This window comes from Sceloporus occidentalis, unplaced genomic scaffold, assembly GCF_023333645.1.
Source record: "Sceloporus occidentalis isolate IW3139 unplaced genomic scaffold, rSceOcc1.0.p SCAF_267, whole genome shotgun sequence".
Taxonomy (NCBI): Eukaryota; Metazoa; Chordata; class Lepidosauria; order Squamata; family Phrynosomatidae; genus Sceloporus; species Sceloporus occidentalis.
Window position 1 is genome coordinate 308624 of NW_028317247.1, and position 13253 is coordinate 321876.

Genomic DNA, 13253 nt, shown 5'->3' on the forward strand with positions numbered 1-13253 from the left:
ACAGCTGTCATTCACTAAAATACAGCAATTATCCAATCTGGGACCTTAAAGTTAATAATACAACCCCTCTACCTGTATGTTCTAAAAGGTCAGGTTGGTTCTATGATTTAGCCTCCGCCGCTGACATTTAGGAATCCTGTGGAACTGACCAGCGTTACGTTTATGGTTGTCATGGTGAACAGATGCCCATTTTTTATTTTATTTTTTTCTTTCTTTCGACACGCGACTCTCTATAAGGTCAAAGACACATGTTCTTGTTTTATTTACGGGGCAAGGCAAGTGCTTGACAGGGAATATGATGCTGAATCACAGCCCAAGATGTTTATTTTCCCCCAAAATACTATTTGGAATCACATCCTGGCAGCCGAGGATTTACATTATCCTTAAAATTACCCGTTCTAGCTCTAAAGTGAGTGCAGCTACGCTGTAATTTCTAGCCATTGTTTCAACAGCAATTGAAAAGTTGTTTGAAGGGAAGCAAGGTGTGTGTGTTTTACACGGGTGGTCACGTTATGGAACGAAGATTTCACTTTTGGAACGTGGCAACGTCGCTGTCAATGATACGACCCTTTGTATACAGAGTGTTTGAACAATATATCCATGTGTAACTTTCCTGTAATAATTGTTACTGGGTTTTTTTGTATAAAGAAACACTTGCATGATGTCTTACCTTCCCCCCCCCCCCCCCCCCCCAGATACAGTAAGATGCCCCCTCGGAAGAAACCAGATGCGGCTGGTGGCCGAAAAGCCCCCGCAAAAAGGAAATTAGCAGAGGAGTTTCCCCCTGGGGAGGTGCTGACAGATTCTGCGAAAAAGCAATGGAAATTAGGATTACCGGTGGGACAAGGTGGCTTTGGCCGGCTTTACTTGGGTAAAGTTTCTTCTTCTTACTTCTTTTTTTTTTTTTTTTCTTTTATCTTAAAATAAATAGGCTTACAGTCATACGTCCAAAACAAACGGCTCACCTTCCCATAATATAGGTAGCTTTTTTCATTTGTCAATATTTACATTTATTAACCTGGTGATTTTTTCCCCCCCTATTTTAGCTGATGTGAATTCCTCCAGTACAGTTGGATCCGATGCTCCTTATGTCATAAAAGTGGTAAGATTTTCAATTTGTTTACATGTTTCATGGGGCTTTTGTTTTTTTAAATATCAGAAATAAGTATTATTGGATGTGTGTGATTGATATATATATATATCGGAGATCTATGATGTTGAATTTGCAGGAACCAAGTGACAACGGGCCCTTGTTCTCAGAACTCAAGTTCTACATGCGAGCAGCTAAACCTGAATTGAGTAAGTAAAAACCGATTGTCGATCACTAATGGTCCCATGTTATGTATATTAATATATATTTGCACATAATACTCATAATGCCATCCAAAGAATTACTATTATGTGAGTGAATAGCGTGTGTATATGTTTATTTACTTATATATAATGTATGTGTAATAAATATATGTAATGTAACATATATACACGCGCACACACACTCACGGTGCTCAGTCCAACCTTTATGATGTTTTAATATTTTAGTTTTTTGGAGACTTCTACTATTTGGCACATAGATTATACTGAAAATCATCTTGCAGTCACTTAATGCCTCTATACTGATTGGGCAGTTGGACTCAAGTTTTGCTTGGTAGTAAAGCTATTTCTGTTTTTGTAATGAACGAACAAGCTAGTCTTGTTTTGGAAGATATAATTATAGCCGCTCGATCTTGTTATGGCAATTGTTTGTTTTCGGGAGATACGTATTGGAGAATGATTATGTAAAATGTCTTATAAATTACCTATGATTTCCTCCTTTTTAACACTTTTCTTCCCACATTGGAAAAAAAAAAAAAAGTTAAATGAATGCAGTCCTGGCTAAGGGCAGCCACCAAGGAAGTGGTGATTCAGAATTGGGAAGCACCGTTGTGGCTTTTTTTTTTTTTTTTTTTTTTTTTTGGAAAGCCAGGAAAAATAAAATTCACTGGTATCATATTAAGTGATTTACTTAGCATGTGAAGAGAAACAATAAATTGACGTCATGGATGTCACTTGGGCAATCAAATTCCATTGGATCCAAAGTTTTTGTTACCTCGAGTGACCCAGTGGCTGCCATCATGTCCGCGTGTACTGAATATAGTTAACCGTTATACGCCATTATCCTAAAATGAGTGTCGCGGTAAATAACTGGGCATCTTGGGAATTGTAGTCTCACATCGTCATGAGCCATAAGAGCCTTAATTGGGAACATTATCAGAAAGGGTGGAAACTGCGCAGATGACTCCTTGGACCCATTTGTAGTACTTGACCATTTTTTTTGTTCCTATGACCTCTGACCTATCTTATTGAGGAACACATTTCTAAGAATCTTGAGTTTCTAATCATTAGGTAAATATACATTTAATAAAGTTGGACAAAAAAAAATATGCGTACACACCCATATATACAAGGTAACCAATATAGGTAACAATGTGTATACACATTTGCAGGGGATCACTACATGATATGACTGTTCATATGTGTTTTGTGTTTTTTCTATAATTTTAGTTCAGAAATGGACTAGTTCACATAAGTTAAAATACCTCGGTGTGCCCAGGTACTGGGGATCTGGACTTCATGAGAAAACTGGAAACAGGTAAGCGTAAAAGCTTTTGAAATGCACGTACAAATACGTCTGTGCAAAAGAGCGACAATGCTACTTAAAAGCCCAAACAATGAATGTATTTTTTTTTATTAAATCTCAGTTACAGATTTATGGTAATGGATCGGCTTGGAAAGGACCTACAAAAAGTGTTTGAAGAAACAGGGAAGCTTTTTCCGCACAAAACAGTCCTTCAACTTGGTCTGAGAGTGGTAAGAATTTTAATTCTTTTTTTTTTTCTAGTTCTTGCCTGTGTCAGATTTACCCAAGAATTTTGTATTTTCTCCCCCCATTAGTTTAATATTTTACACTCCCCTTTCCTGAGCTCTTGCCAAATGCTGGCAGATCACATAATAAATACCCCAAATTAAGCTGTACGGAAGTGAAGCAGTCTGGATAAACCAGTCATGGGCATCCTGAGCATGACAAGCCACGGATAAAGCAAGGTTTGAGTTTCAGGTAGAACCTTATTGCCGTTTAGGGCCACTTGTCCCATATAGACTGCCGTTTTTGCAACACTTTACTGTTTTTATGTGTGGTTTACCTTTTCTCATTAATACAAAGTAAATCCGGTACTGACAGTCTTAGCTGGTGCTTAAGACCAAATAAGAGGGGCCTGGTGGTTTTAAGTACAACAAGTAAAAGTATAACAACTGACGCACAAGCCAAGCATATATCTTGTTTTGTGTTTTTCCTAGATTGATATCCTGGAGTACATACATGAACATGAATATGTACACGGAGATATCAAGGCCTCGAATCTCCTCCTCCACCACAAAAATCCAGACCAGGTATGTGCTTCATTTTAAGACTCCTTAAAGTGTCCTTAAGTGAAAGCATCTAAGGTGTGTGTGTGTGTGTGTGTGTGTGTGTGTGTGTGTCTCTGTCTCACTTCACATTCAATAGCTATATTTCTACTATTGTTGGCGTTTTACTTTGGGTATTTGGATGGCAAAGACTTGTGTTTTTAAACAGCTGTGACGGGCTTTGCAAAAAGTGCTGAAAGATATTTGTGTGTTTGTCATTCTGTGCTTTATCACAATAAACAAACATCTCCATTATTATTATTATTATTTTTTTTTTTTTTTTTTAACAATAACTCTTCTTGTTTTAGTTTTCATTTGTTTATTTTGAATGCTTTGCTGTGTCTTTTTTTTCTTTCCATGTAGTGTTTTTACCTGGGGGTTATATCATAGTAACTAAGATCCGCAGATCTTCTAAATGTGGCCCGCATTTGGGGAAGATCTGTGGATTTTAGTTGCAGTAATGCTTATATGCGACAAAGATTTAGTTGGTTAAAGTTGTAGCCCACATTTGTCACATTGTTATTAAAAGGTGTTGTATATCTGCGGCTGGCTAGACTCGTAGCCATAAGTGCAGCAACCCCTTCAGCGCATTCTTGCAGCATTTGCCCATTTACTTTTGGGGACCTATAGGCTTAAGTAGGCTCCCACAGTATAGCACATACATCTGTGTGTGTGTGTATATATATATATATATATATATATATATATATTGCAGACAATTCTCTAAAATAAATGCCCACATGCATTTATACTTCCTTGCGTAGTTTACTAAACATTAAACATTACTAAAGTGATATTGAAGCCAACTTCATTTACAATCTATAGGTGTTCCTGGTGGATTACGGCCTCACCTACAGATATTGTCCAGAGGGTGTTCACAAGGAGTACAAAGAAGACCCCAGGAAGTGCCATAATGGCACAATAGAGTTTACAAGTGTTGATGCCCACAAAGGAGTCAGTAAGTGAATTTCTTCTTGTCTCGTGCATTTAACATGACTGAAATGTATGTTTTCTGGCAGTCGCCATGCATCATTCAAAGGCCCGAGTTTACACGTAGCAGAGCTTGTTTAGCTACCGTTTATTTATTTGGACTTGGTAAATCTGTACTTTAACTTTAGAAGTCTGTAAAACTAGTTTGTAAAAAACATCAAGTTGAAGTGTTTGGCTCAGCTGTTGATTTACTGTATGAAGGGGGGGGGGATGCTGTTATTGAAGAAGTAATTTGTATTTCTGTCCAAACAACTTGTTAGGCCTCCTACATACAGTATGCAAATTTCCTTGGCACGCAGCGTGTATGTGACATCCCTAAAATTCTTAGAAATCAGATCATCCAGGCAGAACATTATTTCTTTTCATTGTAAAAAAAAGAAATAATAATCTTGGATGTTAAAAACATCTTATTTTCAACATAGCGGCAGATCAGACCACTGCAATTCCACATGAGAGCTCCGGTGTTTGCAGTAATTAACCCACTTATTGCCGAGCACTATAAAACACTTAAGATCTGTCAATCGGTACTATTGTTATGGTTTCATGCCTTCTAGTAATAATTTTTTTTTTTTTATAACAGGTCCTTCAAGGAGGGGTGACTTAGAAATCCTTGGTTATTGTATGATTCAGTGGCTGTGTGGCAAACTTCCATGGGAAGACAATCTAACGGATCCCAGCTATGTTACGGACTCAAAAATAAGGTAAGCGTTGCCAATCAGCGTCCTGTCGAATGGCTAAACTGGACTGTCCAAATCATACATTGAGGGATGGTGTCCAGGGGAATTTACAAACACATGAAATGGTTTGATATCATTTTACTTAAATCTGCCCACTTCCTTTTTGTAGAAAGCTTGATGCCACTCAGTCTCTAGTGATGTCATCAAACCTTGAGTGATGGAACTTTAAGTGCAGCCTGCATAGTTAGGGTTGATTTTAATGTCATTTGTGACTTTTGTATAAATCTAGCTTAAGACCACACTTTATTTCAGGAGGGGTTTAAGTATTGTTATTGTATTTTTGTGATTATTTTCTGGCTGGCACATAGTTACTCTAATATGACATATTTTGCCCTTAGATATGGAGACGAAATCTTAACATTCATGGAAAAGTGCTTCCCTGGCAAAAAGAAACCAGGTAAAGACCACCTTGTTTTGTAAGATGTACCATGAACTCTCTCCAACAATCCCACCTTAACATGAACTTACTGTGACTTAACAACTCCTTTGAATGGCGGCCATTGAAGGTTTGTTCTCTTTCCAGATGAAATCGGGAAGTACATGGAACTGGTTAAAGAACTCGGTTATTCCGATCAACCTTCATATCAGAAACTAAGGGACGTCCTTTTGCAAGGTCTGAAGGCTCTCGGCGCTAAAGATGATGGGAAGCTGGACTTCTCTCAGGCTCAGAATGGAGACGTTCCCCGCAAGGAGCGGAAGGTATTACTAGACAAGTGGCTATGCTGCTGTATTTTTAGTTACCCAGATAAGCAGTAATTTAATTTAAACCCATGAGTAATGCATGAGGTGGATTTTTTTTTTTATGTATGTTTATTATATTATGAGTTTGGGTAAATGGTTCTGTACGCTTACCCGGTCCAGTGCAGTTATTACTATGCTTTGTTGAATGAACATGTCCCAGATGGGCTAATGTTCTGAAGGTCACTTGGGTTTCCAGAAGGGACTTACAGTCGCAGTGAAGGTTTGTGATTCAGGCATTATTGATTTTAGCAGCAGGAAACATATAAATGACCCAATTTCCTGCTGCATAATCTTTCTACAGCCCTCGCGCTTGCCCTAGTGTCCGTTAACAGAGTAGCCTGCACCCGCGGGTCTTTCTGTTCTCTGGTTCGGCTTCCCTTTCACAGCCGTGACCGGCTCTCTGCTAATTTGCCTCTGAGGCTGGCGGCTAACCGGTTCTCTCGGCTTGGCCAGGTCAGCTCATCGTGAATACGGTGCATATGTCACCTGCGTTGTTTCTAGTCCCTAGCGGCTACTACTTGGCTAATAAGGCCATCCCTGCCTAGCCCCACTTTATTCTGCAAACGTATTCTACAAATCTTGATGTTTTGCCACACTTAGATATAGATACAATCCATTTTACTATGATTTTTTTTTTGCCTTGAAATGGGCATTTTCTTTTCCTTTTTTTTTTTTTTTTTTTTTTTACTTAGAAGAAGTTATTAAAATGCCAGACAGCAGCGACGGTGAGTGTTAAGCACACTCTGTGTTGTTCTTGCTTCCCCAGTTTACCTGATTGGCTTTGGTTTTTGAGTTATGCTCAATATCCAATTTATCTTACTAATTATTTTTTTTGGACACTCGCTTGTCCCAGCTGTTTTTTTTTTTTGGGTGCGTTTTATAACCTGTTTTTTGTGTTTTAAACGCCGCATCAAGCCTTTTATTTTAAATGTTGCCTATTGTTGGGGGAAAAGGTCTCCCCGTCACATCATGCATAACAGCAGCCATAAGCACGGCAATAATGAGGGCTTCTTTCCGTACGTTTGGTCGGAGTGAACAGAAGTGTCTGTGTATATTCCTGACTAATGCATCACAAATTTGCTGACATGCTAACCTTGAAGTCTTTGCTGGCGTTAATCAGAAAACCTCCACCCGATTCACTCCGTCAATGCCGTTTGCATATGGAAGTTCCCACGGGGGAGCTGCCCCGTGCCAGCTGAGGGTTACCTGCCCATTGCAGTTATTGTATGTAATTATCGAACCAATCTGTTCAGCCCAGCAGGGTTTAGCGGATAATCTGGAAGCGGCGCTCCTTCGATGAGAAATGGATTGCACTATCCACCCCCCCTCACCTAGTATCCCCATCAGCATTGTCTCTATACAGCTGCCGTCCTAACATCAAAGCCCCGCGTGCGCGTGACGTACCATTGTCAGACTCTTCTAATTGATGTAATTGTTCGACACGAGCATTGCCGGGGAGTCTATTGAACTTTTTCCGCGTGCTGAACGGGAGCCGACCTGCAAGCGATTCCCTATAGGTGCAAGTCTATCGCTACAAAGACGGAGGTGAAAAAAATGAATCTGCACTTTTGCGGAATTCCCTCAACATCGCGTGGATCTCGGTTACAAAATTACGGGAAAGATAATCACAGATAATGTGAACACATTTCCTTTTTTTTTTAATAAAAGAAAAATCTAGTTTTTGCATTAACGGTATATCGGCTGTAGGTGACTGGTCGGCTGGCATTATCTGCTCATGTACTTTTGTACAATGTATTTAATGGCACGAGAAAGCTTCTAGAGCAGTGATGGCGAACCTATGACACGCGTGTCAGTGCTGACACGCGTAGCCATTTGGGGTGACACGCGCAGGATTTCATCCTCGGCTCCTGCACGGCCGCCGAGGATGAAAGAATCTGTGCTGGAGGAACCGGGGGGGGGGGGGGGGGCGCGCGGGACGTGCAGTAGCGTACCTAGCGGGGGGCGGTCCGCACCGGGTGCCGCTCATCAGGGGGGTGCCAACTTGCCGGCACCCGGCACCCCTCCAGAGACGGACAGTAATGTCCGCCGCTGGAGGAGCAGGCTCGCAAGGGAGCGATATCGGAGGTCTTTAACAGACCACCGGCTCCCTTGAGTGATTTTAAGCCGGTTCAAGGATCTCCCTTGAACCCGGCTTAACATCACTCAAGGGAGCCGGAGGTCTGTTAAAGACCTCCGATACCGCTCCCTTGTGATCCGCGCGGCAACAGCTGTTGTGCGCCGGGGTTTGTTGTCAGATCCCGGCGCACAACACTGAAGCCGCGCCCACCGCTGTCCGTGCCCTCTGACCCGGAAGAAGACAGAGAAGACAGAAGAACTGAAGAAGAGGAGGCAAAGAAGCTGAAAGAAGAAAAGAGGAAAGGTAGGAAAGCATACAGTGAGAGTGGATTGGTGTATGTGTGTGGATTGGTATGTGTGTGGATTGGTATGTGTGTGGATTGGTGTATGTGTGTGGATTGGTGTATGTGTGTGGATTGGTGTATGTGTGTGGATTGGTGTATGTGTGTGGATTGGTGTATGTGTGTGGATTGGTATATCAAGGGCAACATATGAAATCGACTGATGAACAAAGAAGTTACTAAGCAGGTATGTTAAATAATTTGTTTTTTGGTTATTAAATACAATTATATATTGCAATTATACATTTTTGTAGTTTAAACTATAAATTGCGCAAAATTATGTTTTTTTGTCGAAGTGACACACCACGCGAGTTATGCTCGATTTTTTGCTGATTTTTGACACACCACGCCAAAAAGGTTGCCCATCACTGTTCTAGAGCTTAAGGGAATCTGGGTTTTTGGACAGGCTGGTGGTAGTTAAAGAAACCTTTTGTTGGACCCTAGCCTGTTATTAAAGATAATTAGTCAAAATATTGTGTGCATACATTGTGAACCGATATCATTTCTAGCCTCAATGTATCAGTTTGCACAAAAAGTTCCCTTTTCTACCCAATCTACTCGCGTGTCGTTTCGAGTGTTCAGGTATACGTTTCTGTAAAATGGAATAATATGCCCGATTTGTCTGTGTTAAGGCCAGTAGGTTAATGGGGATTCTTTATACATACAAACAAATGTGCATATATTTGTGACATTAATAGTCCTAAATCATTCTATTGAAATGATATCCATCATATTTGACAAGTGGGTTCTTTGCACCAAACAATTGAAATCCTTTTTGCAGAGAAAGATAACCAGATCCGCTAAAGAGGCTGAGACGGAAGAACCGGAGGAGACGGAGGCTGCTGCTGCTAAAAAGAAACCGTACAAGGGTTTGTCTCTGATTCAGTTGATGATCTTTGCCGTGTTGCGCCCGTTTAATATGTAGAGTCTTCTGCATTGTCATAACGTGACTAGTGTATGTTAACCGTCCTAGTGTGAGGCGCGAGTTTAACCACGCCGCTAAACCCATTTCCTTACATTCCGCTCTAAAAGCTTAGTCCCTCTCAAACGCCCTTGGGTCCAAGTGATGGGAGTATTAGCAGCATCTATATATTTCCTTGAAATTCATGCTGTTGAAAGGATATATCATCAGTGTTTATTTTGCATAAGACTTGCGTGATAACTCAGTATTTTTTTTCAGATGTAGTGGTTTTATTCTGTTGAATATTGTGCATACGCAATGCAGTTGTGTGTGCATTATATTGTGATCCTGCACCCACACAGGGTACCAAACAGCACGGCCCTCTAGGGCAGGCATGTCCAAACTTTTTTCGAAGAGTGCCAGATTTGATGAAGTGAACATGTGCGAGGGCCGACCATTTTGCCTGACATTCTTTGAACCATTAAAATTAAATTAACTATTTTATGCAAAGTTTATTGAAAACGCCATACTTTTCATTTTGCGACTTGGATGACAAATCTAAAGAGGTGTTAAATCACTCTGCCTTTTAATATCAAAAAAACTGATCTATATTTGGGCAACTTATCTGGGGGGCCTTATCAGTCCGGAACGCGGGCCGCAATTGGCCCTCGGGACGGACTTTGGACATGCCTGCTCTAGGGTATTAACGCCACATCTCAGTTAGGTAATCAACCACGATTTACATGTATTCCACGTATGCAGATATTTACAGAATTACATAGTACACAAATTCCCTACAAACAAAAGCCCTGCTCGTCTGAGCGCTTACTAACATATAACTCCCTCACTACTCAGGGTCTAAACCAAACAGAACGTAATCCCACCAACCTTTTTGATGGTCTCTTTTGGGCATAGCCAGGCCTGCTGCTTCCAAACAAACTCTCTCTCCTCTCCCTCTGCCCAACAGGTCAGGCTTTACTGCAGTCAGTGCAGCTCATTACCTGCAGCTGACCAGTGCATTGGAGTCAGCCTAAAGTCCTGGCCTGGATCCTGTGTCAGTCCAGGTGCATGGAAACTGCGGGGTGGAGCACCTGCCTGCCCTATATGTCATAAAACCCTGCAAAATCGAGGGGGAATGTATACCCCTTCCACAACAACACCCCGCACCTTGTTACTATATATATATTAAAAAACAGTATGTATGTATGTATATATATATATATATATATATATATATATATATATATATATATTTATATATACACATATACATACATACACACACACACACACACACAGTTTTTTTTAATGGGATATCTTCATAGGGGTACAGAGGCCCTTTATCACTCCCATCACTCCTGGGTTCCAATAGCACGTTGTGTTCGCTGTGTTGATTCTCACTAACCATAATCTTTTTCTATTTATTTAGCATAATGCAAATTTCATTTAAATTCTCAAAGCACCCGTCACGAGTCGTGCCAAAACTGTCCTGTTCAATCTTGCTTTAGCAGCTCGCTGATATTAGTGTAGTGAATGTTATAATGCCCGGTGTACAAACTTACTTTCCTGCTTGCCACCTTTTTTATAGTCAGGTTAGTTTAGTGAAAATTGGTGTTTTTTTTTTTAAAATCTATATTTTGTTGAATTTATCCCGACAGTAACAATTATCTTGCATTAAAACTGTTTTTATGTGCTTTTTGTACAGGGCGTGCAGCAGCAGCAGCAGCATCCAAAAGTCCTTCAAAACCAACACCGAAGGGTAGAGGGCGAGGGCGAGGACAGAAAAAATAAAATTTTGTGGTCTTTTACTGGTGTTTTTATGTGTATATGGAGAAGACGTGTCGGTTATATCTTTTTTTTTGGAATAAAACATTTTATTAATTATGACAGATCTCTTTGCATTTACTCTATTCTTATCACTAAACTCCCCGTGGTCAGACATCTAATCTGTTCCAAATCGAGTTTTTGTTTTATACATATATAATAAGCCTTGTCACTTCGGGAATTATTGGTCACGCTGTAAAGCGTAAAGAAGGGTCCAATAAGAGGTCTGGTCGGACCTGGCCCAACGTTGCCATATTCACAAGGACAAATGTCCACTGTTGGCATCGCTGCTCCTCTGCTCCCAGACCCTTTCTGCCACCTGTGTTCTTAACCGTAATGGTAGAGTGTACAGGGGGTGTACAAGAAGGTCAATAAAATAGAGAAGTGAGAAGAATGGAGAGACAGAAGATAGAAAAAGAAAAGAGGCTGTCAAAGGGAGTAAAACTGGTGGTAGATGACATGAGTGGATGGAGAGAAAGGAAAGTGATAAACTAAACATGGAAGAAAAGGAGAGAGAGTACGAGAAGAAAAGGGGGCATGGAAAAAAAAAGGGGAGAGAGACGAAGGGATGGACATATATGCTATGATTACAAAATACACGGGTAAATCCACCCTGACACTGCGAATTGGCAGTCGGTAATAGTGAGAACATTCCATCTGTCAGGATCCCTATTATTAATACACGCAAAGCCCAGACGGGACAGATCCTAGGAACCAGGTCACAACCACGCAAAAAAAAAAGTTTGCCGTCACAATGTGCCGTACTTTCTTATGTCGGTTTCTGTACTTACTGACCCTTACATCAAGCTTGGCTGTTTAAAGTCAGCCCTTTTGTGGCGGCCACCCTGTTTCTGTGCGTTTAGCGCAGCGTCGTCATTTATTATGCAAAACAACAGAATACAAGTTGTCCTGCTAGTGAATTATTAAATGCCAGAACACGCTTTGTAACCCTTTAATGTCCTTTGGGGTATAATTAAGCCGCACAAGCTCCTATAGGCAGAAAGCGTGGTAACAGCAGGATCAGGACTTCAATGTTAAAATCCTCCGGGGCAAAAAGACTTAAAATGCGACAACTCGAATGCTCTGTTGTATGGAATGCCCCCCCCAATTAAGGTGGGAGAAGCTTATATACGTTAAACAATATTTTTGAAGCATAGTTTTACAATAAGTCATCTTCTGATAAAATGTGATTCCTCAATGCATTATTTATTTAAAATGTTTCCCTTACAACATCATGGCTTCCGATTCGCTATGGATGAGTGTTTTATCCCCGTCAGATAATTTATTCCTTCGATTATATTGCTATAGGTTATGACTGGTCTGCTTTCACAGCATGTTGCCAACAGCGCCTCTCATTTTCCAGGTGCAATTGCATATATATATATATATATATATATATATATATATATATATATATATATATATTGTGAGCTGGGATCAGGTAACCACACAGTCTTAAGGTTTGAAATACCACATAAGGCTGAATTCTTTTTAGAAATTGTAGTCCTTTTATTAAAAGGTCTGTAAACAAACATAAATAAAACGAACAAAAAGAAAAACCTTGCTCTCTGAGCTCTTACTGGCAAACAGCGACTAACTATCGTTGGACGGCTTACCCGCTACCAACAAAAAAACATTCAGCACAGACCTTTTCGTTTAGGAACCGATCAGTGGATTCTTTTTTGGAGAGAAATGCAGTCCCACTCACCGCTTGTGTGTTTCTCCCCTGAATAACTCACAGGGCTCCTTTTTGTAGCAGCGCCCTGCCGCTCATTGGTAACAGGTGAGTAAATATCTGGGAGAACCAGAACTCCTGGACCGGCTTCATCACCTGCTGCAAGTAAACTGTGGAGTGGAGCGCTGGCCCTCCCTTCTCCCCAAATGCTCCACCCCAGGGACCCAAACGTAACTACAGTATTACCATTATTTTGTCGGTAACAAAACATTCATTGCGCTGCAGTATTTTGTGAGAAATATATGTGTTATCAACCACCATGCCCTGTTCCCTGTCACAATATATATATATATATATATGTATATATAATTTATATTTAAATCCATCAATTTCCAAGAGACTCAGCTGACTTATTACCAAAACGTCCAGATAGGCCCAGTGAACGCTGCCGATCGCCTCCATCTTTGTTTATATGTGACGATTCTGTGGCTTGGTTGCTCGCCAAATGATACATAATTAATCCGTCG

The 13253-nt window shown here is 40.5% G+C and overlaps 1 protein-coding gene across 1 annotated transcript; it reads left to right on the forward strand.

Moving 5' to 3' along the window:
* The first annotated feature begins 705 nt into the window (after positions 1-705).
* Positions 706-11018, forward strand: LOC149275769 (serine/threonine-protein kinase VRK1-like). Its single transcript, XM_089504344.1, has 13 exons — positions 706-871; positions 1047-1102; positions 1230-1299; positions 2542-2629; positions 2739-2847; positions 3334-3426; positions 4267-4399; positions 5012-5132; positions 5507-5565; positions 5692-5867; positions 6602-6634; positions 9108-9195; positions 10933-11018. Exons 1-13 carry the CDS (start codon positions 706-708, stop codon positions 11016-11018), a joined length of 1278 nt encoding a protein of 425 aa, XP_089360470.1.
* The last annotated feature ends 2235 nt before the right edge of the window (positions 11019-13253 follow it).

What these genes read in the sequence shown, in the direction of transcription:
- LOC149275769 (XM_089504344.1), top strand. Translation starts at nt 706, where the DNA reads ATGCCCCCTCGGAAGAAACCAGATGCGGCTGGTGGCCGAAAAGCCCCC. An exon ending in CTCCTTATGTCATAAAAGTG is followed by an intron (nt 1,103 to 1,229) that starts GTAAGATTTTCA and finishes TTGAATTTGCAG; the next exon opens with GAACCAAGTGACAACGGGCC. An exon ending in ACCACAAAAATCCAGACCAG is followed by an intron (nt 3,427 to 4,266) that starts GTATGTGCTTCA and finishes TACAATCTATAG; the next exon opens with GTGTTCCTGGTGGATTACGG.